Source organism: Mustelus asterias, unplaced genomic scaffold (genome assembly GCF_964213995.1).
Source record: "Mustelus asterias unplaced genomic scaffold, sMusAst1.hap1.1 HAP1_SCAFFOLD_44, whole genome shotgun sequence".
Classification (NCBI taxonomy): Eukaryota; Metazoa; Chordata; class Chondrichthyes; order Carcharhiniformes; family Triakidae; genus Mustelus; species Mustelus asterias.
In genome coordinates this window covers 2,585,540-2,613,436 of record NW_027590121.1, presented here as the reverse complement: position 1 = coordinate 2,613,436, position 27,897 = coordinate 2,585,540, and the positions used below count along the sequence as shown (strand labels likewise).

The 27,897-nt window shown below is 46.3% G+C and overlaps 2 protein-coding genes and 1 pseudogene across 2 annotated transcripts in view; 1 reads left to right on the top strand and 2 right to left on the bottom strand.

The window, feature by feature from the left end:
• Nucleotides 1-208: 208 nt before the first annotated feature.
• On the bottom strand, nucleotides 209-317 carry LOC144483067 (5S ribosomal RNA; annotated as a pseudogene).
• A 214-nt stretch (nucleotides 318-531) lies between these two features.
• LOC144482998 (uncharacterized) lies at nucleotides 532-27,831 on the top strand. The gene is made up of 3 exons (XM_078201823.1): nucleotides 532-574; nucleotides 3,226-4,583; nucleotides 26,947-27,831. The coding sequence occupies exons 1-3, from the start codon at nucleotides 532-534 to the stop codon at nucleotides 27,628-27,630; spliced, it is 2,085 nt and encodes a 694-aa protein (XP_078057949.1). The 3' UTR covers nucleotides 27,631-27,831.
• Nucleotides 11,805-27,897, bottom strand: part of LOC144483016 (uncharacterized) — a 97,689-nt gene continuing 81,596 nt past the window's right edge. Inside the window, exon 2 of the mRNA XM_078201841.1 lies at nucleotides 11,805-16,102. Within this exon, the coding sequence (XP_078057967.1) occupies nucleotides 14,258-15,604 (1,347 nt within the window). The 5' untranslated portion in view covers nucleotides 15,605-16,102 and the 3' untranslated portion in view covers nucleotides 11,805-14,257. The remainder of the gene's footprint in view (nucleotides 16,103-27,897) is intronic.

Below are 27,897 nucleotides of genomic sequence, written 5' to 3'. Positions count from 1 at the left end.
CTGGCACTAAGGGGCAATTTAACATGGCCAATCCACCCGACCCGCACATCTTTTGGACCGTGGGAGGAAACCGGAGCACCCGGGGGAAACCCACATGGGGAGAGAACATGCAAAGTCCACACAGACAGTGACTCAAAACAGGAATTGACCCAAGTCCCTGACGCTGTGAGGCAGCAGTGCTAACCACTGTGCCACCATGCCATCCTAAAGTCTACTACACCTAGTATTCCCAGGAGGTCTCCTATTCAAGTACTAACCAGGCCTGAGTCTGCTTAGCTTCCGAGGTCAGGCGTTTTCAGACTGGTATTGTCGTAGGCATTGGCTGATCCTTTTCACTTCCTTGAGTCTGTCGAAAGCTCAATCTTCATTCAGACAGAGAGCAGCAGCAGTTTTGCTGGGCAGGAATGAGCAGCTGAACCAGAGTCCTTCCGGTCCTCCAGAGTTCCCATTGGTCAATCCCCTGCAGACAGACAATGAGGGGCGGAGCCCCTCGTGGGGGTGGGCGGGACTTTGCCCTCCAGCCGCGCTGAGATGTTGTCCATTGGAAAAGGCTGGAAGATCCGGACAGACAGTGGTCAGTGCGCCGGCTTTGTCCCGGGCCCCGCCCCACACTCGCACATGCGCATTCCTCCTAAAAACCCACACATGCGCACTTTTGATTCACTGCTCCTCACCAGCTCTGGCCAATGGGAAGAGTTGGAGGACCGGAAGGATTCTGGTCCTCCAGCCAATCAGAGCGCGGGCCTTGTGTGATTGACGATTGAGCTTCAGGCAGATTCAAACTTCCTCCTGTTTCAATTAAGTGCAAGCAATTAACAGCGTTAGACTGAAGATCTAAAGATCCCTGGTTCAATCCCGGGTTTCAGCAGGGCCCCTTTGCTGGCTTTCTGTGCTATCTGCAAATTGGCACTGCATTCCTTTAAAGAGGCCAACATCTGTGAGTAAAACACTTTCTTTTCTCCCCCTTTCCATTTCTTTTCTCATTCTGGGGGAAATTGGGGACTTGCAGCAACTGAAGGGAAAGGAAGTGAATCCAGGGAGGGTGCAGACTCTGGAAAGGTTGGCCCAGGTCTCTCTCTCTCTTAAAGACATTGATATAGAAACATAGAAGATAGGAGCAGGAGGAGGCCATTTGCCCTTCGAGCCTGCTCCGCCATTCATTACAATCATGGCTAATCATCCAACTCAATAGCCTAATCCTGCTTTTGCCCCATAACCTTTGATCCCATTCGCTCCAAGTGCTTTATCCAGCCGCCTCTTGAATACATTCAATGTTTTGGCATCAAACACTTCCTGTGGTAATAAATTCCACAGGGTCACTATTCTTTGGGTGAAGAAATGTCTCCTCAAATCCGTCCTAAATGGTCTGCCCTGAATCCTCAGACTGTGACCCCCGGTTCTGGACTCCATCGGGAACATCCTCCCTGCATCTATCCTGTCTCGACCCTTAGAATTTTATAAGTCTCTTTGAGATTCCCCCCTCATTCATCTGAACTCCAATGAAAACAATTCTAACCCAGTCAGTCTCTCCTCATACATCAGTCCCGCGATTCCCTGAATCAGCCTGGTGAACATCCTTTGCTCCCTCAGCTTGACACATTTATTTGTCTGTCGAAAAGGATGGTCTTTTTCCTCATGTTCACATTAAAGGGCAGCTTTCCCCAGGAGATGGCTGACATTTAAGGGGACAGTAAATTAATATAGGACAGAGATATGTCGAGTGTTATTATAAGGTACCCAGATTAGATATATTATTTATGTTTCTGTAGTAAAATACATTTATTATTTCTTGCATTATAATATAATGCTGCAGCGATGTTATACATTTCCAGTCATAAAGTCATTACAGCACAGAAGGAATCCATTCGGTAACTCAAGTCCATGCTGACTCTCTGGATAACATTCCAGTCCCATTCCCACTCGATATCCCCATTCTCCTGAAAGTTTATTTCCTTCAAGTGCCCATCCACTTTCATTTTTAAATAGAATCCATAGATATGGATGGAGAGTTACAACATTTTGGGAATGAAATAGGAAACAACATTCCATAGAAACTAGAATTGTCTGCTCTGAATTTCTATCCTATACTGACTGTGATGACTTTTGCAAACTCATTTCACAGGATTTTGAATGAGGAATCACAGGCAAAAATCTCAACCGTCACATCGAGAAAGAGTCATATTCCTTGGGATCTGAATATCTTGTAATATAGAACTGTAGCTACGTTATATATTTCCAGACATCTCTTCCCTCAGAGGGTTGTTAGTCTTTTGGATTTCTCTTCCACAGGGACCAGTGGAGGCTGAGGATCATTGAATATATTCCAGTTAGACAGATCTTTGACTGACAATGGTGTCAAGGGTTATGGGGAACAGACAAGAAGATGGAGCAAAAGCTAAGATGTGGGGGGATTTCTTCACTCAAGGATGTGGGAAAGCTTTGGAATTCTCAACCCCTGAGGACAGTGAAGCCTCAGTCATCAACTATTTTCAAGAGAGAGATTGATTGATTTCTAGATATTGAAGATATCAAGGGATATGGGTTTAGTGTGGGGAGAATGATGCTGAGGTAGATGAACGAATTATCTCATTGAATAGTTTAAAAGACTCGATGAGCCAAATGGCCGACTGCAGCTCCTATTTGTTCTGGTCTCTGTGTCCAGGACAGGAAGCAGTGAGCATGGATCTGTCAATCAGCCTCAATCAGCACCTTCAGGAGAATTGGGTGGGTGAATATTAGATACAGCAGAGTGAGAATGGAGGGAGAGTGTGTGGGATGGAGATTCACAGCTTTTTGGGGAATGAGAGAGGAAAGAATGTTCCATAGAAACTAGAATTGTCTGTTCTGAATTTCTATCCTGTACTGACACTGATGACTTTTGTAAACTCGTTTTATAGGATATTGAAAGAGGAATCACAGGCCGAAATCTCAAACATCACGTCGAGATCTGACAGAGTCATATTCCTTGGGAGCTGAATATCATCGGACTTTGAATCTAGAAGGAGAAATGATTGTACAGTCTGTTGATTTGAAAAGATTTCAAACATCAGTGTGACTGGAAAAGCACCAACACACGGCCACACTTGAGTGAGAGTCTACCAGTGCACTGACTAAAGAGCTTTAACCAGTCACACAGCCTGAATAAATATCACACCATTCACAGCGGGGAGAGACTGTACACGTGTTGTGTGTGTGGACGAGGCTTCAACTGATTGTCCACCAAAGAGAGCAGCAAGGACACCTACACCATGGAGAAACCGTCGAAATGTGGGGACTGTGGGAAGAGGTACAGAGCCCCATCTCTGCTGGAAGCTCATCAGCGCAGCCACATTGGGGAGAGGCCATTCACCTGCTCTCAGTGTGGGAAGGGATTCACTCGGTCATTCAACCTGCAGTCACACCAGCGAGTTCACACTGGGGAGAGACCGTTCACCTGCTCTCAGTGTGGGAAGGGATTCACTCACTCATCCCACCTGCGGAGACACCAGCGAGTTCACACTGGGGAGAGGCCATTCACCTGCTCTCAATGTGGGGAGGGATTCACTCAGTCATCCCACCTGCAGATACACCAGCGAGTTCACACTGGGGAGAGGCCATTCACCTGCTCTCAATGTGGGGAGGGATTCACTCAGTCATCCCAGCTGCAGATACATCAGCGAGTTCACACTGGGGAGAGGCCATTCACCTGCTCTCAGTGTGGGAAGGGATTCACTCAGTCATCCAGCCTGCAGGCACACCAGCGAGTTCACACTGGGGAGAGACCGTTCACCTGCTCTCAGTGTGGCAAGGGATTTACCCGATTATCCAACCTGCGGACACACCAGCGAGTTCACACTGGGGAGAGGCCATTCACCTGCCCTCAGTGTGGGAAGGGATTCACTCAGTCATTCAACCTGCGGGCACACCAGCGAGTTCACACTGGAGAGAGGCCATTCACCTGCTCTCAGTGTGGGAAGGGATTCACTCTGTCATCCCACCTGCGGAGACACCAGCGAGTTCACACTGGGGAGAGGCCATTCACCTGCTCTCAGTGTGGGAAGGGATTCACTCAGTCATCCCACCTGCAGATACACCAGCGAGTTCACACTGGGGAGAGACCATTCACCTGCTCTCAATGTGGGGAGGGATTCACTCAGTCATCCCAGCTGCAGATACATCAGCGAGTTCACACTGGGGAGAGGCCATTCACCTGCTCTCAGTGTGGGAAGGGATTCACTCAGTCATCCAGCTTGCTGACACACCAGCGAGTTCACACTGGGGAGAGACCGTTCACCTGCCCTCAGTGTGGGAAGGGATTTACTCGATTATCCAGCCTGCAGATACACCAACGAGTTCACACTGGGGAGAGGCCATTCACCTGCTGTCAGTGTGGGAAGGGATTCTGTGATTCATCCAGGCTGCTGAGACACCAGCGAGTTCACACTGGGGAGAGGCCGTTCACCTGCTCTCAATGTGGGAAGGGATTCACTCGGTCCTCCCACCTGCGGATACACCAGCGAGTTCACACTTGGGAGAGACCATTCAGCTGCTCTGTGTGTGAGAAAAGATTCAGTCTTTCATCCCGGCTGCGGAGACACCAGCAAGTTCACGAGTGATTCCAGGGGTTGGATTCTGCTGTTATTGTTTCTGCTCTCAATTACATCCAGGACTGCATTTTGTTCATTCTCACAGTTGGTCTTTGGGGAGGGACGGAGGGTTTCTTTCTGCTGGACTGCCCGGTCTCATGACTTTGCCTCCAGTGGACTGATGCTCTTTGAGTCTTGTTGCGAATACCCCCGGTTTCAGATTTCACACGGATCACAGAGTGACAGGGTGTTGGGAGATTTAGAGTCACTATTTTTGTTTGAAACCCTCTCAAATGCCCATCCAATTTCCTTTGTAATTGTTTATTGTCTCCACTTCCTCCACCCTCGTAGGCAGCGAGTTCCAGATCATTACCATTCGCTGCATCAAAATATTCTTCCTCACATCCCCTCCGGCATCTCTGACCCAAAACCATAAATCTGTGACCTCCTCATCCTTGTCCCTTCAGCGAATGGGAACAGCTTTTCTTGGTCCACCTTATCTAAACCTGTCAGAATCTTGTCCACCTCTACCAAATCTCCCTTCAACCTCCTTTGCTCCAAGGGGAACAACCCCAGCCTGACATTGACAATAAAGATCAATCGAACAGAATATGTTAATACCTGAAATCAAATGGGAATGTTTAATTTCTGTTTTAAAGATATTGAGAATATATTGTCCTGGACAATAAAGGAATTGGAATAACTCACCTTGGGAGTGGTTGAATGGAATATATCAATCTGATATCCACCTACAGTCCAGTGAAAGTCTGGAATGTGTAGCTGGAAATCCCTCCCTAACAGCACTGTGGGTGTACTTACACCTCAGGCATTGTAGCAGTTCAGGAAGGCAGTGTTGGGGTTGACCACGGCCGAGGCAGCTACATACAGCCACATATTCTGTTATAATTGAAGGACAGCAGATTGAATGTGAGGCATTGTGGGACTGGACTATCTTGACCACATTCCTGTGACTGCTCAGTTTCTGCAATCACGGACTATTAAAGCTGCTTCGCAGGGCTCCAACAGAGGACCTGGTGAGAATATTTACTCAGAATGAGCTGAAATTAAACTGGGGCGGCACGGTGGTACAGTCGTTAGCACTGCTGGCTCACAGCACCAGGGACCCGGGTTTGATTCCCACCTTGGGTCACTGTCTGTGTAGAGTTTGCACATTCTTCAAGTGTCTGTGTAGGTTTCCTCCGGGTGCTCCGGTTTCCTCGCACAGTACAAAGAAGTGCAGGTTAGGTGGATTGGCCATGCTAAATTGCCCCTTTGTGTCAGGGGGACTAGCTAGCGTAAATGAATGGGGTAATGGAGATAGCGTTGGTGGGATTGTGGTTGGTGCAGACTTGATGGGCCGAATGGCCTCCTTCTGCACTGTAGAGATTCTATGAGATTATTGCAGGAACAGCTGGTGTTCAGCGGCTGAGAAACCTGGAATCTGTAAAAATGGGGTCTGACTAATCAACAAACGGGGGTAGGTAGCTGACTAAGAAGTTAAGAAGTGTTCTCAGGCATGTTTAAATTATTTTATCATAAATTTGTGATAAGAACTGTGAGGGACTTGTGACCTGATAGTTGGTGAAGTGACGGTATACTCCAAGTAGCACTGGACTGAAAAGCAGACCTCTGAGAGTAGATTCTAATGGTTATAATCTTACCCAAGCATGGCCAGTGAAAAATCAGAGTGGGGACCGGACAGGTCTTACCTGCCATTTGGAAACTAAGAACAAGAAACTTATCGATTAAAATTATGAGAGAATAGAGCCAACCTTTCGAGAGCTCTTATAAAGGGTCATCCAGATTCGAAACATTGGCTCTATTCTCTCTCCACAGATGCTGTCAGACCTGCTGAGATTTTCCAGCATTTTCTCTTTTTGTTTCAGATTCCAGCATCCGCAGTATTTTACTTTTATGATAAAATGATTAGTTCTGATTGGAATCCCCACGATCCTCCCGCAAAACAGAGGGAGTGGTGGCAAAGGGAGAAAAAGGATAAGGATGATAAAGTCTGGGTTCTGATTCTCCGAGCCCATGTAGAATAAACAAAACGAGTGAATCAGTTTATAAAGAACAGAAGTTACCCATCCCCAACAAAAACTGATCAAATTAAATAGGTTGAGGAATATAACAAAAAAAATTAATAGATGAAGTTTAAAATCATTTGTTTTGTTTTAAACTTGTGTAAAGTGATGTAATTGTGTGCCAAGTTTTTTCTGCTCACTCCCCGCCCCTTTAGGTTCTGTAGAAAAGTTAACCCTTTCAGCCGACAGTTCATTTGTTTTTAAATCGCCCGAAAACTCGTGTCTATTTTAGTTCATAATTGAAGATTTATGGGAATTGGCTAAGATGGGCTTTTGACATTTTTAAAGCATAAAAAAGTGATCTTGAGAAGGTAATTTGGTAGAGAGAGGTGGAGGGAGAGATGTTTACAGAGAGGTGTTGAGAGCTGTTGGTTTTACAAGTTATCCACGTTTTCAGAGCCGTCACTTCATGTCCTGGTCTGAGAGGGATAGAGAGAAGTCTGTTCAATTGTTAATGTTAAACTTTCTCTATTAACTGTTAATCGACACTCTGCTTTTTATCTTTCTGACTTGTTACATTTTTAATGGTTAATAAACTTTCTGAATTCACCATTTAAAGTATTCTTTCTTGCCATATGGTTAAGACACTGGAACCTGGTGTGATTTACGATTGGGGAGGTTATTGTAAACAAGAGAACCCCCATAAATCTTAGTACAAATAAATCAAAGAACTGACAAATGGAATGCTATCCTTTATTATGAGAGAAATTGAACATAGGAGTAAAGATGTTGTACTTCAGTTATGATGTGGAGATGCCGGCGTTGGACTGGGGTAAACACAGTAAGCGTTTTAACAACACCAGGTTAAATTGAACACAGGAGTAAAGATGTTGTAGTTCAGTTAGAAGTTTAACAACACCAGGTTAAAGTCCAACAGGTTTATTTGGTAGCAAAAGCCACACAAGCTTTCGGAGCTCCAAGCCCCTTCTTCAGGTGAGTGGGAATTCTGTTCACAAACAGAGCAGATAAAGACACAGACTCAATTTACATGAATAATGGTTGGAATGCAAATACTTACAACTAATCAAGTCTTTAAGAAACAAAACAACGTGAGTGGAGAGAGCATCAAAACAGGCTAAAAAGATGTGTATTGTCTCCAGACAAGACAGCCAGTGAAACTCTGTGGGGGTTACAAATAGTGTGACATGAACCCAATATCCCGGTTGAGGCCGTCCTCGTGTGTGTGGAACTTGGCTATCAGTTTCTGTTCAGCGACTCTGCGCCGTTGTGTGTCGCGAAGGCCGCCTTGGAGAACGCTTATCCGAATATCAGAGGCCGAATGCCCGTGACCGCTGAAGTGCTCCCCAACAGGAAGAGAACAGTCTTGCCTGGTGATTGTCGAGCGGTGCGAGAACCTCTCCGGCTATGTCGAGGGCATCCTGAAACCCATTGTACAAAGAACCCCCAGCTTTTGTCGCGACACAACGGAATTCCTACAGAAACTCAGCGCACATGGAGCAGTTGAACCAGGAGCGCTCCTCGTCACAATGGATGTCTCGGCACTCTACACCAGCATCCCCCATGACGATGGCATTGCTGCAACAGCCTCAGTACTCAACGCCGACAACTGCCAGTTTCCAGATGCAATTTTACATCTCATCCACTTCATCCTGGACCACAATATCTTCACCTTCAACAACCAGTTCTTCATCCAGACACATGGAACAGCCATGGGGACCAAATTCGCACCTCAATATGCCAACATCTTCATGCACAGGTTCGAACAAGACTTCTTCACCGCACGGGACCTTCAACTGATGCTATACACTAGATACATCGATGACATTTTCTTCCTTTGGACTCATGGTGAGCAATCACTGAAACAACTATATGATGACATCAACAAGTTCCATCCCACCATCAGACTCACCATAGATTACTCTCCGGAATCGGTTGCATTCTTGGACACACGCATCTCCATTAAGGACGGTCACCTCAGCACCTCACTGTACCGCAAGCCCACAGATAACCTCACGATGCTCCACTTCTCCAGCTTCCACCCTAAACACGTTAAAGAAGCCATCCCCTACGGACAAGCCCTCCGTATACACAGGATCTGCTCAGATGAGGAGGATCGCAACAGACACCTCCAGACGCTGAAAGATGCCCTCATAAGAACAGGATATGGCGCTCAACTCATTGATCAACAGTTCCAACGCGCCACAGCGAAAAACCGCACCGACCTCCTCAGAAGACAAACACGGGACACAGTGGACAGAGTACCCTTCGTTGTCCAGTACTTCCCCGGAGCGGAGAAGCTACGGCATCTCCTCCGGAGCCTTCAACATGTCATTGACGAAGACGAACATCTCACCAAGGCCATCCCCACACCCCCACTTCTTGCCTTCAAACAACCACACAACCTCAAACAGACCATTGTCCGCAGCAAACTACCCAGCCTTCAGTAGAACAGTGACCATGACACCACACAACCCTGCCACAGCAACCTCTGCAAGACGTGCCGGATCATCGACACAGATGCCATCATCTCACGTGAGGACACCATCCACCAGGTACACGGTACATACTCTTGCAACTCGGCCAACGTTGTCTACCTGATACGCTGCAAGAAAGGATGTCCCGAGGCATGGTACATTGGGGAAACCATGCAGACGCCGCGACAACGGATGAATGAACACCGCTCAATAATCACCAGGCAAGACTGTTCTCTTCCTGTTGGGGAGCACTTCAGCGGTCACGGGCATTCGGCCTCTGATATTCGGGTAAGCGTTCTCCAAGGCGGCCTTCGCGACACACGACGGCGCAGAGTCGCTGAGCAGAAACTGATAGCCAAGTTCCGCACACACGAGGACGGCCTCAACCGGGATATTGGGTTCATGTCACACTATTTGTAACCCCCACAGAGTTTCACTGGCTGTCTTGTCTGGAGACAATACACATCTTTTTAGCCTGTTTTGATGCTCTCTCCACTCACATTGTTTTGTTTCTTAAAGACTTGATTAGTTGTAAGTATTCGCATTCCGACCATTATTCTGTAAATTGAGTCTGTGTCTTTATATGCTCTGTTTGTGAACAGAATTTCCACTCACCTGAAGAAGGGGCTTGGAGCTCCGAAAGCTTGTGTGGCTTTTGCTACCAAATAAACCTGTTGGACTTTAACCTGGTGTTGTTAAACTTCTTACTGTGTTTACCCCAGTCCAACGCCGGCATCTCCACATCGTAGTTCAGTTATATAGGGCGTTGCTGAGACTGCATCTTGAATACTGGGTGCAGCTTCGTCTCCTATTTAAGAAATGATACAAATGCATTGAAAGTGGTTCAGAGGAGGTTTAATAGATTGCTTCCCAATTCTTGACTCTTACAATATGAATTTTGTCCGACTTTCCTTGTCTTCAGCTCTGACAAAGGGTCATCCTGACTTGAAATGTTGTCTCTATTATCTCTCTGCAGATGTTGTCAGACTTGCTGAGATTGTCCAGCATTTTCTGTTTTTGTTTCAGATTCCCGCAACAGCAGAATTTTGCTTTCATACCAATTCTTGTTGGGTAAGGGAATCAAAAATATCGGGTGTAGAACTAGAATATGAGGAACTTAACACAAAAAGATCAGCCATGATCAAAATAAATGTTGGAGCAGACTCAAAGGGCCAAATGGCCAACTTCTGCTCCGATGTCGAATGTTAGTCACAAATTCCTGAGAATTGTGAAACAAGGCTGGAAGATTCGCCTTGCTTGTGTTAGTGGGAAAATGTCCAGGAGAACCATCACTGTGAAAGATAGTTCTGGGATTAAAGGTTGCCAGACTGGAAAAGGAAATAAACCCTCGGGGAGTGAAGAATCACTTTGGACTGGTTTTTGGAGAATTTTGGAGACAGTAAAACATACCTGTTGAGTGGGATATTTGATTGTGTTAAGAATAAAAGGGCAAAGTTCAATTTTACAGTGTAAGGGCAATGTTCCCTACAAAGAACGGTGTTTACTCATTGTTGCTTCCAGTTAGAAACCATAGAAAGAAATCATAGAAATCATAGAAACCCTACAGTGCAGAAGGAGGTCATCCGGCCCATCGAGTCTGCACCGACCACAATCCCACCCAGGCCCTACCCCCACATATTTACCCGCTAATCCCTCTAACCTACACATCCCAGGACTCTAAGGGGCAATTTTTAACCTGGCCAATCAACCTAACCGCACATCTTTGGAGTTTGTTTGGAGTAAACGTCAAAAAACTTGAAGTTTTGTCATGTGATTCTTTAATTTATTCACTGGGTTTAGAATTCATTTTCTTAAATTACTGAATGTCACAGAAATTCTAACAGTTCATTTAAAGCCACACGTTTCGACTTCCCATTTGAGCCGGGGGCACCTTTCTGTCTTTCTATCGCTCGTGTTAATGACAGCCAGGCGACGGAGCTGAGGGCTGAATTTAGCAGAGAATAACGGGGCCTGCGCCCCAGTTGGGAAACTGCCCTGGGTGTCGCACTAATAGAGAGACAGGAAGGTGCTGGAGGACTGACTGGGAAATGGGCCTCCAACCAATTATATCGGTCACTCAGAACTAAAGAGAAACCCGTCTCTTTAAATACATATACAGGAAAGAGGCTGCACTGAAATCTGTCCCTTTTAACCTGCACAAAAGCAGGAGGCTGAGATTGACAGTCTGCAGGAGGAGACCGTTCAGCCCATCTTGTCCCTGCCAACTCTTTGAAAGGACTCGCTGATTCATCCAACTGCTCTGTTCTTTCCCCACAGCTCTGCAAATTCTTCCCTTTCAAGTCTTTACCCTTTGGAAAGATTCTATTGAATCTGCTTTCAGGCAGATCAGAACAACTCGCTGTGTCAAAAAATAAAATAAAATCTCATCTCCCCTTCTGGCTCCTTTGCCAATTACCTTAGAGGGAGTCACTTTCTGTTAAAGAGCCTGCCAACCCCTCTCACCCACTTTCCCTAAAGTGCATCAATCTCATCAGGAAAAGTCCAGAAAAATCAAAATTTACTGATAAAAGTTTATCAATGAAACAGAACATGGTTAAAACAAACAGAAAATGACTTGTGAATCAAAGACAACCAGAGTAAAAGGATGTTCACAATGTTCTGGACCCAAATGGTTTCTCTTTAATTCATCTGTAGCCAGTTCCCTGCCCTCTTTGTGGAACACCTCCGCTCAGTCCACAAGCATCACCCTGACCTTCCGCTTGCCATTAGAATTCACCACCTTGCTCTCACGCTCACATTTCTGTCCTCGGCCTGCTGCAATGTTCCGGAGAAGCCCAACACAAGCTGGACAAACAGCCCCTCATCTTCCGATGAGGCACTTTACAGCCTTCTGGACTCAGCATTGAGTTCAACAACTTCACACCCTGAACTCTCTCCTCCATTTTGATTTGTTGTTTTTTGCTGAGTGCCAGTCTGCATCTTGTCTTCATGTTTTTTTGCTTCCAGACAGAGCTGTCCTTTATTCTGCCATTAACAATTACTCTGGACCAATGATTTGTTTATTTCATGCAACTTTCACCTCTCCCTTTTTTGACTTCTTTGCTATCTGATCTCACCTGCACTCCAACCAATCCCTGATTTTCCCTTTTGTTCTACCTGGCCATTATTTGGCGACGAATTCAAACGCTTTCAAGCATTCCAGTTTAATGTGACAACAAGGACAGGAGTCAACTTTAATTCTCTTAACAATCTTCCTTTATTTAACACTTTAGATTCCAACTCAAACTTAAAACCGTTGCAACACTTCAACTCTTTACTGAACATTAACTCTAATTATTTAACTGAAAATAGACACTACCTGGTTAGAATGAAGTCCGTTCCTGATGTGGAATCTGTCCTTTTAGCCTCTGACGATGTTCTTCAGAGTGGTCTTCTTCTTGTGATGGTTGATCTCTCGAGTTAGCACTACAGACAAAGAACTGCACATCTTTTATCTACAAATTGTTTCAACTTTCCAGACGATTCTCTCGTGCCCAGCCAATGGTGTAACCAGAAACCAATCACATGGCTTGAACAGCCAATGAAATTTCTTGTAAACAACTCTGTTATGCTTTGTGTCGATAACATGTAGCTCACATCACCTCCATAAAACTTGGTGCCATCAGGTCAACCTCAAAATAAACAACTCCCCACATTTGGTCAACACAGGAAGCTGCAGGTCACAGTTCCCAGACCAGGCCATGACTTACAGTAACTCTGCAGCCTGCATTTGTTTTTAATTATAAGTTGACCAAAAATCCCAGCATGCTTAATTCTCAGTCACCTTTGCTTTTAAAAGCTAATACTGTCATTATGGGCATCAAAAATCATTGTTGTAGACGTGCATTGTCCATCCACATGACTCTCCCCCCTTTCCCACCAGCACCAAACCCATTACATTTCTCCCTCTCTTAATTTTGAATAATAGTGAAACATTAACTCTGTTTCACTCTCCACAGATGCTGCCAGATCTGCAGTTCTTTCTGCATTTAGTTTAGATCTACCTGCAGGGGTAGGAAAATCACTATTTACTATCCAGGATAAAATAAATGTCCCTCATCAGCTTTTGTGGATTATTTCAGTGGCAATGCGCTCTCCCAGGCTCAAAGAGCATCAGCCCACTGGAAGCAAAGTCACGTGATGGGCCAATCCAGCAGAAAGAAACCCTCCGGCCCTCTGTTAGCGGGGTTTACCAGGTGGCCGGGTATCGCTGAAACTTCAGCCAATACAAAGACTCACGAAAGCCAGTTTCCCAGTTTAAAGATTTATTTGACCAGCAAAGCTCAGGGAGAGATTATCGAAGAGCCCTCGGCCCCTCCAGAGATACAGCAGCCTGACATCTCCAATAAACTCCAGTTTAAGATAGATCAATTATACATTTTTCTTATCAAATTGTCCTGCCTTTCATTAGCTTTGAATCAATCTTCAATATACTTAAATCATTAATAACATCTGTCACATACTTTAGACAATTGCATTTTACCCTCTGACATGATGGGATTTCATTGGTCCGTGGAATCCAGATGCTGCCTCCCCTGTTGGTGACTCAACTTCCTCTACTGCTTAGCAATGCCAGACGTTAAGGTCAAAGTTAATCTTCCCACTATTTTCCTCCATGTCACCGGCCATATCAGACTGATGCACGTTCTCATGTCTGAGAAGGCATTGTCTTATCCAGATAGAGAATAACTCTGTTCATAAGCAGCCCTGAGAACCTGACTGCTCACAATTCCCGTTAATAAGAACTTGCACATTCTGAGGTTTCAATGTTTCCTAGGAATGTGGCTCTGTCTGAAAGTCCCCAGACCATCAGGCCCGGCGGCAACTTGCTCTTGGCTAAAGCACTCAATCACTCTATAAAAATACAGTCAATACATTTAAAATATCAAAAGATGCGTTTAAATCATAATCACTTGTTTTAAATCTCTTACTGCATTCACATGTGTGTGAACTATTCCCTTGTTAGCTTCTGAGTCTGATTTAGAGTCATTTAACTCAATGCTGGTCGTTCAGTCAGTGTCTTAAATGCCTAATGGTTTAAAATCTTCTCTAACCTACTAGGATTTTTTTCCTTTCCCCAACACCCTCCCACTTCACCAATTGTCAGAATGAAGATGGTTCAGTCCAGGATGTGATTAACAGCAGCAATAACAGCAGAACCCAACCCTGGTCATCACTTGTGAACTCGCTGGTGTCTCCGCAGGCTGGATGATGTACTGAATCCCTTCCCACACTGAGAGCAGGTGAACGGTCTCTCCCCTGTGTGAACTCGCTGGTGTCTCTTCAGGGCATTTGAATGTCTGAATCCCTTGTCACACACAGTGCAGGTGAACGGTCTCTCCCCTGTGTGAATTCGCTGGTGTCTCTTCAGGGCATTTGAATGTCTGAATCCCTTGTCACACACAGTGCAGGTGAAGGGCCTCTCCCCAGTGTGAATTCGCTGGTGTCTCTTCAGGCTGCATAACTGAGTGAATCCTTTCCCACAGTCAGAGCAGGTGAACGGTCTCTCCCTGGTGTGAACTCGCTGGTGTGTCTGCAGAATGGTTGAGTGAGTGAATCTTTTCCCACAGTCAGAGCAAGTGAATGGCCTCTCTCCAGTGTGACCTCGCTGGTGTCTCTGCAGGTTGGATAACTGAGTGAATCCCTTCCCACACACAGAGCAGTTGTACGGCCTCTCTCCAGTGTGAACTCGCTGGTGTATCCGCAGGTCAGATAACTGAGTGAATCTCTTCTCACACACAGAGCAGGTGATTGGCTTCTCCCCAGTGTGAACCCGCTGGTGTGTCCTCAGGGTGGATGACCATTTAAATCTCTTTGTGCAGTGAGAGCAGCTGAACGGTCTCTCCTCAGTGTGAATGCGCTGGTGAATCATCAGATCTGCAGCACTTTTGAAGCCACTTCCACAGTCAGAACATTTAAAGGGTCTCTCATTGCTGTGAGTGACTTTGTGTGTCAGCAGGTTGGATGAAGTAGTGAATCCCTTCCCACACACACAGCAGGTGAACGGTTTCTCCCCGGTGTGAACTCGCTGGTGTCTCCACAGAATGGTTGAGTGAGTGAATCCTTTCCCACAGTCAGAGCAAGTGAACGGCCTCTCTCCAGTGTGAACCCGCTGGTGTATCCGCAGGTCAGATAACTGAGTGAATCTCTTCTCACACACAGAGCAGGTGAATGGCTTCTCCCCAGTGTGAACTCGCTGGTGTCTCCACAGGCTGGATGACCATTTAAATCTCTTTGTGCAGTGAGAGCAGCTGAACGGTCTCTCCTCAGTGTGAATGCGCTGGTGGGACATCAGATCCTGTGAGCTTTTGAAGTCACTCCCACAATCAGAGCATTTAAAGGGTCTCTCATTGGTGTGAGTGAGATTGTGACTCAGCAGACCGGGTAACTGAGTGAATCCCTTCCCACACACAGAACAGGTGAATAGTTTCTCCCCAGTGTGACTGCGTTGATGAGTTTCCAGCTCAGATGGAAACCTGAATCCCTTCCCACAGTCCCCACATTTCCATGGTTTCTCCATGGTGCGGGTGTCCTTGTGACTCTCCTGGTTAAAGCTCTTTCCACACTCAGTGCACTGGAACACTCTCACTCCGGTGTGTGTGTGTCTTGGTGTTTTTCTGGTCACACTGATGTTTAAAATCTTCTGAAGCAGACAGAACAGAGAAGTTTTCTACTTTTGGATTCAAAGGTCGATTATATACATGTCCCAGTGAATTGAGTGACTGTCAGATCTTCAGGTGATCTTCAGGAAAAGTTTGAGATTTCTATCTGTAAATCCTCACCCTCTGATATCCTGTAAAAGGAATTTACAAAAGTCATCATTGTCGGTGCAGGAGAGAAATTCAGAACAGACTATTTTACTTTCTATGGAAAATTCTTTTTTCATTGTTGAAAGTCAGGTCGGATACTTCGAGGTGTTCTATGAAGCTCGCCTGACCTGTAACATTTTACGTTGAATTTGGCGAGGATGAGCATGAGAGGTTTCACTTCAGGTGTGATTCAACTGACCCTCGAGGAGCTTTTATTGAAAACAAAGTTTAATTAAGAATATTGTTGACATGCACAGCAAGACAATTAGCGAGAACTTTTAGTAATTGCAAACAAGAAACACAACAACCACGATAAGGTACAACGCTTAAGGAATATCTCTAACGTGTTCTAACCAAAGCCACCATCCAATACACAAAACACTCCTAATAAGCACACTACAGCATAGGTTAATGCCCACTTGTTACAGGTATCCAGCCTCCTGGGTTGAATGCTGAAAATCCCTTGGGAAGAAACTCAGAAGTGACTGTAGTCAAATCTGTTTCCCTAAAACACAGTTTCTTTAAGGCAGAACCAAACAAAGGGAAAATACAGGCAAAGAGACTGCTTCTTAGCTTGCTGCGAAACTGCTTTCCAAAACAAAACTAAAAGCCTAAAGGAAAAAACTCCGATCACCTTACTGCCACAAACGAAACTGAAAGCCCCATCACCTGACTGCCACAGCTTAGCTCCACCCCGTAATGACATCGCTCAATCTATAAGCGGCATGATTTTAAAAAAAAAATTTTTTTTCAAGGTGCACTCACATGACATCATTCCCCAAAAGCCATAAATCTCCATCCCACACACTCTCCCTCCATTCTCACTCTGCTGTATCTAATATTCACCCTCCCAATTCTCCTCAAGGTGCTGATTGAGGCTGATTGACAGATCCATGCTCACTGCTTCCTGTCCTGGACACAGAGCTGGAAATCTCCATGCAGGCAGCCAGACAGATATATGTCTATCTGACTGGACTAACAATGTGTGGAACATACCGACTGGATTCACTTCCTTTCCCTTCAGTTGCTGCAAGTCCCCAATTTCCCCCCGAATGAGAAAAGAAATGGAAAGGGGGAGAAAAGAAAGTGTTTTACTCACAGATGTTGGCCTCTTTTAAAGTCAAACCAAATAAACAAACTCAAGTTAAATCAGGACAAAGTAAAAGGGGCAGCTCCCCAAAAGGAGGGGGAACAGCCCGAACAGAAATCAAAGTACAAAGGAAACTTAAAAACATCAAATTAAAACGTGATTATTAGGGTCAATAACGCACCCCAACCCCTGCGGTGCCCAGCGGGCGCGGAAAGCGTCAACCTCGCCCGTGGACATCGCATGCTCCCTCTCCAGGGACACCTGGCCGCGAACGTAGCCGCGGTAGAGGGGAAGACAGTCAGGATGGACGGCCCCCTCGATCGCCCGCTGCCTGGACCGGTAAATGGCGCGTTTCGCCAGGCCCAGGAGCAGGTTCACGAGGAGGTCGCCATCCCGACCCTCCCCTCTCCGCACCAGGTGTCCGTAGATCAGGAGCGTGGGACTGAAGTGCAAACAAAACATCAATAAAAGGTTCTTTAGAAAAACATAAAGGGAGTGCAGCCTAAGACACACAACATAGACATGGTCCACGGACTCCACAAGGCCGCAGAAAGGGCAGTCTTCGGAGCCCGTGAACCAGTGAATCCTACGGTTGTGCGGCACTGCTGCATGCATCACCCTCCACCCCAGGTCCCCGATGTCATTGGGGGAGATCCCTCCGTAGAGGGACCTCCACCGCCCGGCAGCAACAAGGCCCGCCAAGGTGTATCCGGGCAACAGGCGAGGAGGCGGTAGTGGAAGGTGTGCAGCAGCAGCCCGCACAGGAAACGCCTCCGCGCGGTAGAAAAAGGCACGGAGGACATTTCCGCGGGGCGGCTCAGGCTGTGGGGCACCTCACCCAGGGAGGGGGGCTGAGGTTTTGGGCCAATGTGGAATTCCGCCCGAACAGGGGAACGCTCGGGCGGGATTCCACCGCAAGCATGTGCCGCCTCAAGACCGCGAGCACTTTTGGGGTCGAGCATGACCGTCCTAAGGTCTTGGATGGCTTTGGCTTTGGACACCCCCGCGTGCTCAGCACGTCCCCGATTCTGGTCACCCCGGCGTCCACAGCACTCCTCTCCCCACCCACCTGAAGTTATACGGCTGGAGGAGCGGATTCCTGAGCAGCGGCTCTCGCATGAGAGCCGCTACTCCTGACGGGGGGGAGCTGCGTCGCGAGTCGACCGTGTTCCAGACAGTGAGGAGGTCCTGGTAAAAGACGGGCAACTCCTGCAGGGTGGTCGAAGCACGCCCCAGTTCGATATGCAGGAGCTGCACGTCATAACTCAGGCCGTGCCACTGGCGGAAGAAATACGTCGCCATGGCACACCATCGTGGAGGGGGCTCAACGTAAAGGTACCTCTGCAGGGCCTGGAGGCGGAAGGTCGCTATCTGAGTGCGGAGGCACACCAGACCTTGTTCGCCCTCCCCAAGTGGGAGATGCAGAACCACGGCAGGGACCCAGTGCAGTCGATTGTCCCAGAAGAACCGCAGGAGGGTTCTCTGGATATTGGCTACAAAGCCAGGGGGAGGGGTCAAAGGGACCAGCCGGGACCACAGCATGGAGGCGAACACCTGGTTTATGACGAGAACCCGCGCCCGTGAATGGTCACAAACACTCACCTCTGAAAGAATTTAACTGATTTTAATATTAAAATCTCCTGCTGGAGCCTGCAGCTGGAAAGATATCAGAAGCACTGGAGTCAGAGAAAAATCTCCCAGTTGAGCAAATCCCCGGGGAGCAGGGGTGATGTCACTGTGCAATTGTAAGTATGTGATGAGATCACAGACAGGAACACAGAATACCTGGGTCTGTGCAAACCAGTGATCACCACACATTATGGAGGATGTGAGGCTCCTTGACCAGGTGCAGAGGAGATTTATCAAAGTGGTTCCAGGGATGAGGAATTATAGTTCCAATGTTAGGCTGGATAACTTGGGGTTGTTTGTCTCGTCACTGGACGCAGGTGAGGTCCCAGAGGATTGGAGGATAGCTAATGTGGTCCCGTTATTTAAGAAGGGTAGGAAGGATAACCCGGGTAATTATAGGCCGGTGAGCTTGACGTCCGTCGTGGGGAAGTTGTTGGAGAAGATTCTTAGAGATAGGATGTATGCGCATTTAGAAAGGAATAAACTCATTAACGATAGTCAGCATGGTTTTGTGAGAGGGAGGTCATGCCTCACTAACCTGGTGGAGTTTTTTGAAGAAGTGACCAGAATGGTTGACGAGGGAAGGGCCGTGGATGTCGTCTATATGGACTTTAGTAAAGCGTTTGACAAAGTCCCTCATGGTAGGCTGGTGAAAAGGGTTGGATCTCATGGGATAAAGGGGGAGGCGGCTAGATGGGTGGAGAACTGGTTTGGTCACAGAAGACAGAGGGTCTTTTTCCGGCTGGAGGCCTGTGACTAGTGGTGTTCCGCAGGGCTCTGTATTGGGACCTCTGCTGTTTGTGATTTATATAAACGATCTGGAAGAAGGTGTAACTGGGGTGATTAGTAAGTTTGTGGATGACACAAAATTGGCAGGACTTGCAGATAGTGAGGAACATTGTCAGAGGCTACAGAAGGATATAGATAGGCTGGAAATTTGGGCAAAGAAATGGCAGATGGAGTTCAATCCTGATAAATGCGAAGTGATGCATTTTGGTAGAAATAATGTAAGGAGAAGCTATACGATAAATGGCAGAACCATAAAGGGTGTAGATATGCAGAGGGACCTGGGTGTGCAAGTCCAGATCCTTGAAGGTGACGTCACAGGTGGAGAAGGTGGTGAAGAAGGCATATGGCATGCTTGCCTTTATAGGACGGGGCATAGAGTATAAAAGTTGGGGTCTGATGTTGCAGATGTATAGAACGTTGGTTCGGCCGCATTTGGAATACTGCGTCCAGTTCTGGTCGCCACACTACCAGAAGGACGTGGAGGCTTTGGAGAGAGTACAGAGGAGGTTTACCAGGATGTTGCCTGGTATGGAGGGGCTTATCTATGTCCCTCTGTAACCTGCCACTTCCCTCCACACTGTCTACAACTCCACCGACTTTAGTGTCATCCGCAAATTTACTAATCCATCCTTCCACGCCCTCATCCAGGTCATTAATAAAAATGACAAACAGCAGTGGCCCCAAAACAGATCCTTGCGGTACACCACGAGTAACTGAACTCCAGAATGAATATTTCCCATCAACCACCTTTGTTTTCTTACAGCTAGCCAATTCCTGATCCAAACCACTAAATCACCCTCAATCCCCTGTGTCTGTATTTTCTGCAAAAGCTTACCATGGGGAACATTATCAAATGCTTTGCTGAAATCCATATACACCACATCAACCGCTTTACCCTCAAACACCTCTTTGGTCACCTTCTCAAAGAACTCAATAAGGTTTGTGAGGCACGACCTACCCTTCACAAAACCGTGCTGACTATCCCTAATCAAATTATTCCTTTCTCGGTGATTATAAATCCTATCTCTTATAATCCTTTCCAAAACTTTGCCCACAACAGAAGTAAGGCTCACTGGTCTATAATTACCAGGGTTGTCCCTACTCCCCTTCATGAACAAAGGGACAACATTTGCTATCTTCCAGTCTTCTGGCACTGTTCGGTGGTAAGATCTAAATCTGTGTATGACGCCAGGAAGCCTTAAGCCCAGAGTGAGAATATTTCAGAACCAGGATTCAAAATACATGGCTGTGGAGGGTGAATTCACCCTCAAAAGGGCCGTGGAAATTCTGTCATGGGTGGAACTACTGGAAGAAAAATCACCCTGTACATGGGAGAGACAGAAACTATGAGGACCATCTCCTCCAATCACAGATTCTGTCTCTCCCGATGTTGCTACATCTGCAGAGACAGAGTCGCAAATTGGAGGAACAGCTTTGCCACCTATTTTGAGAAAGGAAGGTCACTGACTCAGCAGCCTGTCTGTGATGTGTGGAGGAGTTGTGTCTTCCTGCTATAAAACTAGTTTCATAGCAATGTGAACCTCAAAAGGAATGATCCAACCATTGACAGCACGGAGCTTTCCCCATTCTGCTGAACATTATTTTTCTATATCTCAGTAGGTGGGGTGTACAGCTCAGGAATTTGAGTAACCAGGTATTCTGAACTTACTTACAATCACTAGGGTCATCACATAGAAATTAGATACATTCATCCAGGTTCATTACCTGAGAATGAACAAAATGCAGTCCTGGATGTAATTGAGAGCAGAAACAATAACAGCAGAATCCAACCCTGGAATCACTCGTGAACTTGTTGGTGCCTCAGCAGGGCAGATGAAGCTCTGAAACCCTTCCCACACTGAGAGCAGGTGAATGGCTTCTCCCCAGTGTGAACTCGCAGGTGGGATGACCGAGTGAATCCCTCCCCACATTGAGAGCAGGTGAACGGTTTCTCCCCAGTGTGAACTCGCTGGTGTGTCTGCAGGTTGGATAACTGACTGAATCCCTTCCCACACTGAGAGCAGGTGAACGGTCTCTCCCCAGTGTGAACTCGCTGGTGTCTCTGCAGGTGGGATAACTGAGTGAATCCTTCCCCACACTGAGAGCAGGTGAACGGCCTCTCCCCAGTGTGAACTCGCTGGTGTATCTGCAGGCTGGATAACTGAGTAAACCCTTTCCCACAATCAGAGCAGGTGAATGGTCTCTCCCCAGTGTGGCTGCGGCGATGAGTTTCTAGCAGAGATGGGTAATTGAATCCCTTCCCACAGTCCCCACATTTCCACAGTTTCTCCATGGTGCGGGTGTCCTTGTGACTCTCCAGGTTAAACTATTAGTTCAATCTCACACAGAACACGGGTACAGTCTCTCCCCACTGTGGATGCTGCGATGTATTTTCAGGCTGTGTAACTGTTTAAAGCTCTTTCCACAGTCAGTGCACTGGAACACTCTCACTCGGGTATATGTGTGTCACGGCATTTTTCCAGTCACATTTATGCAAAAAGAAAGTCTGAAGCAGACAGAACAGAAAAATATTTCTCCTTTTAGATTGAAAGGCCGATGGTATTCACGTCCAGATGAACTGAATGACTGTCAGAATTTGACATGACATTTGTTCGAGATTTCTGTCTGTCAATCCTCACCACCTCATATTCTGTGAAAGGAGTTTACAAAAGTCATCACAGTCAGCACAGATTAGAAATTCAGAACAGACAATTCTAGTTTCTATGGAACATTGTTTCCTCTCTCATTCCCCAAAAGCTGTGAATCTCCATCCCACACACTCTCCCTCCATTCTCACTCTGCTGTATCTAATATTCACCCTCCCAATTCTCCTGAAGGTGCTGATTGAGGCTGATTGACAGATCCATGCTCACTGCTTCCTGCCCTGGACACAGAGAGCTGAAAATCTCCATGCAGGCGGCCAGACAGATATATGTCTCTATTACGGGCCTAAAAATATGTTTAATGGATAGAATTGTTTCAGTTGGCTAAGATACAGGGGGCTACAATTGATCATGATCTTGAACTACTTGTGAGGGTGTCCAAGCAGAGATGATCAATAACTTGGAAATGAAATTGGAGGTGCTGCAGAATGGGATCCACTCGACACTGACAGAAAGTCGGCATTGACCCAAATGGTCCAATGGACTCCTTCTGTGCTGTAATGACTCTATTACTGGAAATATATCCCGTAGCTACATGTTAGGGCTCAGGTTAGAAACTCCAAAATGTTTTATGGAACCGGCCTGAATCATACGTTTTACATCTTGAATTTGGCATGAAATGTTTCACTTCAGGTATGATTCAAATGACCCACCTTTTCACAAAGTTTACTTAAGAATATAGTTAACATGTTTCGTAAGAAAATTAGCAAGAACTTTTAGCAATTACAAACAAAACAAAACAACCAAGATAATGCCTAACCCATCAACAGCAGAATATTTTCTTCAGGAAGGCAAGACCTTGCTTTCAGATAACCAACGGAATTTCCAAATAAAACAGGGGAGAGAAAGCGAGAGAGACGTCTCTTTTCAGCGTGATGCCCCTTCTAAAACTAAACTGCATCTCAGAAGTGAAAATGAAAGAACTTCTGTCACCTGACCTGCAACCAGTTTTTTATCCACAAATCCCAAAGTAAAAACAAACAACCTCTATATAAGCCACTTAAGGAGCAAATAAAGGACTCTTTGTAGACAAGCCGGTGCCATAATGTAAAAAAAACTGAAAGGTTTATTTACAACAGCAGGATCATGATTTTGAGATTAAAAAATTCGTAAAGAAACACTAATGTCACACGACCGTACGATATTACAGATTAGAAATAATAATAAATGTACATTACTGCAGAACCATACATGTCTAATCTTGCCATATGACAATACTGAACATATCTCTAATCTATATTAATTTACAGTCCCCTTAAATGTCAGATATTTCCTGGGGAAACCAGCCCTTTAATTGTGAACATTAGGAAAGGGACCTTTGAGCCAGACAAATCAATGTGTCAAGCTGAGGGAGCAAAGGATGTCAATGTCTTTAACAGAGAGAGACCTGGGCCAACCTTTCCAGAGTCTGCAGCCTCCCTGGATTCACTTCCTTTCCCTTCAGTTGCTGCAAGTCCCCAATTTCCCCCAGAATGAGAAAAGAAATGGAAAGGTGGAGAAAACAAAGTGTTTTACTCACAGATGTTGGAACAGGAGGAAGTTTCAGTCTGTCTGATGCCCTATCTTCATTCACGCAAAAAAGCCACGCTCCGATTGGCTGGGAAACCTGAGGCCTTCCGGTCCTCCAACTCTTCTCATTGGCCAGAGCTAGACAGTGAATCAAAAATGCGCATGTGCGAGTTTTTAGGGTAAATGCGCATGTGCGGGTGTGGGGCGGGGCCCGGACAAAGCCGGCGCACTGACCATTGTCTGTCCGGGTCTTCCAGCCTTTCCCCTTGGACAACAGCTCAGCGCGGCTGGAGGGCAAAGTCCCGCCCACCCCCACGTGGGGCTCCGCCCCTCATTGTCTGTCTGCGGGGGATTGACCAATGGGAACTCTGGAGGACCGGAAGGACTCTGCTCCGGTCCTGCCTCTCACAGGCTCTGGCCAATGGGCATCCTGGAGGACCGGAAGGACTCCAGCCTCCAGCCAATCAACGCTCCTCCATTGTCTGAATGCGGAAGTGGACAATGAGCTTGTTCAGCTGCTCATTCCTGCCCAGCAAAACTAACTGCTGCTCTCTCTCTGAATGAAGATTGAGCTTCAGACAGACTCAAACTTCCTCCTGTCTCTCCAACATCTGTGAGTAAAACACTTTCTTTACTCCCCCCTTCCATTCCTTTTTTCATTCTGGGGGGAAACTGTTGACTTGCAGCAACTGATCACGAGAAATAGAAGCAGGAGTGGCCACCAGGCCCTTCTGGCTGATCTGTGCCGGCTTCAACTCCTTTTGTGTGCCTTTTCCCATAGCCCTCTCCTCAATCTATCAACTATTTATCCACCTCCACTTTAAATACTTATCGTGGTCTAGCCTCCACCTGTGGGGGAGAGAATTCCAGAGATTCACCACCCTCTGGGGGAAGAAATTTCTGTGCACCTCAGTTTTAAATGACCGACCATTTAGCTTGTTCGAGACTTCCGCACTTGTAAAAATATCTCACCGTCTATCCTGTCAAGCCCCCCTCAGGATCTAATATTTCAATAAAGTCACCTCTTTGTCTTCAAAGCTTCAAGGAATACAGACCTAGACAATTTATTCTCTCTTGATAGGACAACCCTCTCACCCAGGAATTTGTCTGATGAATCTCCTTTGGACAACATCCAATGTTACTGTATCCTTGTTTAAGTAAAATCAAAACTACGCAGTATTCCAGGTGAGGCCTCACCAACACAACCCCCCTGTTTTTAAACTCCAACACCTTTGCAATAAAGGTCAAAATTCCATTTTTCTTCTTATCTGTTGTGGGACCTGCCTGCTAGCATTTTGTGATTCATGTGCAAGAACATCCAGATCCCTCTGTACTTCACTCACCTGCAGTGCCGTTCCATGTAGATAATCTCCCTTTTGATTTCTACATGACCTCCCACTTCCCCACATTAAACTTCATTTGCCAGGTTTTCATCACAATCTATCTATATCCCACTGCAGAATCAAAATATCCTCATCACAACATGTCCTTCCACCTATCTTTGAATCATTTGGAAACCTTACATTCTGTTCCTTCCTCCAGGTCATTAATTGAATCATGAATTGCAGGCCAAGAACTGATCCAAGTGGTACTCCACTAGTTACATCTTTCCACTCTGAAAATGACCCATTTATTCCAACTCTCTGTTTTCTATGTGACGGCCAGTTTTCAATCCATGCTAACACACTTGCACCAATTCCATGGACCTTTACTTTATGCACCAGCCTCTTATGTGGCGCCTTGTCAAATGCCTTTTGGAAATCATAGAACCCCTAGATTGCAGAAGGGGGTCATTTGGCCCATCGAGCCTGCACCAACTTTCCAACAGAGCATCTTTCCGAGGCCCTATCTCAACCCCACATTTTTACCCCACAATCCCCCGAATCTACACATTTTAGAACATGAAGGGTCAATTTAGCATAGCCAATCAACCTAACTTGCATATCTTTGGAATGTAGAAGAAACCAGAGCACCCGAAGGAAACCTACTCAGACACGGGGAGAATGTGCAAATTCCACACAGACTGTCACCCAAGGCCGAAATTGAAGCTGCATCCCTCGCGCTGTGAAGCAACAGTGCTAACCACTGTGCCGCCGTACCACCCTATCTAAATACACTACATCTACAGATTGAACTCGATCTACTCTTCCTCTTGCATTCTCAAAGAAATCGAGCAAATTTGTTGAACATGATTTATCTTTCCGAGAACCATGTTGCCTTAGTTTGATTATATTCAGCTTTCCTAAATGATTAGCTATTTCCTCTTTGATTATTGACTCCAGCTTCTTGCCAATAATAGATGTTAAATTAACTGGCCTATAGTTCCCTGCCTTCTCCCTTTTTGACCGAGGGAATCACATTGGCTGATTTCCAATCTTCTGATACTCTCCCGGAATCTAGCAAGTTAAGAAACATTTCAACAAAAATCTCCATTATCTCTCCAGGAACCACTTTTAAAAGTCTAGCGTGCAGTTCATTGGGTCCTGGCGACTGAAGGGAAAGGAAGTGAATCCAGTCTGTACATTCCACACATTGTTAGTCCAGTCAGATAGACATATATCTGTCTGGCAGCCTGCATGGAGATTCTGAGCTCTCTATGTCCAAGACAGGAAGCAGTGAGCATGGATCTGTCAATCAGCCTCAATCAGCACCTTCAGGAGAATTGGGAGGGTGAATATTAGATACAGCAGAGTGAGAATGGAGGGAGAGTGTGTGGGATGGAGATTCACAGATTTTGGGGAATGAGAGAGGAAAGAATGTTGACGAGAATCAGAGAATTCCTCCATCTTACCAGCCATCCCTGAGCCATCATAATGAATCCCTCTTCTCAGTATACCCTTATCTCTGACTTGTCTGTACTGCTGGCAGTCTCACAAAGCAGCTGCCTGTGTGCTGATACGAGAAGCCCTGCTCGGCAAGTTTAATGCTCCATGACTGTGTCTTTAAAGAATGTTCCATAGAAACTAGAATTGACTGATTTGAATTTTGATCATGTACTGAATTGTGATGTTTTTCTTAAATTGAATTACAGGATATTAGATGAGGAGAAATCACAGACAGAAATCTAAAATGTCAGATCTGGATCTGACAGAGTGACTCGATTCCTTGGGACCTGAATATCATCAGGCTCTGAATCTAGAAGGAGAAATGTTTGCCCGGTCTATCAGCTTCAGAAGATTTTAAACATCAGTGTGACTGGAAATGCACTGAGACACACACAGCCGAGTGAGAGTGTTCCAGTGCACTGTGTGTGGAAAGAACTTTAACCAGTTACACAGCCTGAAAATACATCGCAGCATTCACAGCGGGAGAGACTGTACCCGTGTTCTGTGTGAGATTTAACTGATTGTTTAACCTGGAGAGTCACAAGGACACCCGCACCATGGAGAAACGGTGGAAATGTGGAGACTGTGGGAAGAGATACAGATTCCCATCATATCTCGAAGCTCATCGGCGCATTCACACTGGAGAGAGGCCATTCACTTGCCCTTGGTGTGGGATGGGATTCAGTATTGTATCCACCCTGCAGAGACACGCACGAATTCACACTGGGCAGAGGCCGTTCACCTGCTCTCAGTGTGGGAAGGCATTCGCTCATGCATCCACCCTACAGGCACACCAGCGAGTTCACACTGGGGAGAGGCCATTCACCTGCACTGTATGTGGGAAGGGATACACTCAATTATCCAGCCTGCAGTCACACCAGCGAGTTCACACTGGGGAGAGACCGTTCACCTGCTCTGTATGTGAGAAGGAGTTCACTCGGCTATCTAGCCTGCAGGTACATCAGCGAGTTCACACCGGGGTGAGGCCATTCACCTGCTCTCAATGTGGGAAGGGATTCAATGATTTATATGCCCTGCAAACACATCAGCGAGTTCATACTGGGGAGAGACCATTCTGCTGCACTCAATGTGGGAAGGAAAACAGAGATTCATCCACCCTGCGGACACACCAGCGAGTTCACACCGGGGAGAGGCCATTCACCTGCTCTGTGTGTGAGAAGGGATTCAGAGTTTCATCCAGCCTGCTGAGACACCAGCGAGTTCACAAGTGATTACAGGGGTTGGATTCTGCTGTGACAATTCAGCTCTCAAATACGTCCAGGACTGCGTTTTGTTCATTCTCACAGATGGTCAACCGGTCGCACGATTTTGCCTCCAGTGGGCTGATGCTCTTTGATCCTTGCTGCTAAAACCCTGTTTTCAAATTTCACAAGGATCAGAGTGACAGGGTGTGAGGAAGTTCAGAGATATTTAGTCAGCATTTCTGTTTTAAGCTCCCCCAGATCCTCATCCAATTTCCTTTGTAATTGTTTATTGTC

Bases quoted from the DNA above. Each gene is read 5' to 3' on its own strand.
- LOC144482998 (XM_078201823.1), top strand. From the start codon at position 532: ATGTTGTCCATTGGAAAAGGCTGGAAGATCCGGACAGACAGTG. The intron at 575-3,225 runs GTCAGTGCGCCG...TGTCCACCAAAG, and splicing joins GAAGATCCGGACAGACAGTG to AGAGCAGCAAGGACACCTAC. The intron at 4,584-26,946 runs GTTCACGAGTGA...AGTCACAAGGAC, and splicing joins GGCTGCGGAGACACCAGCAA to ACCCGCACCATGGAGAAACG.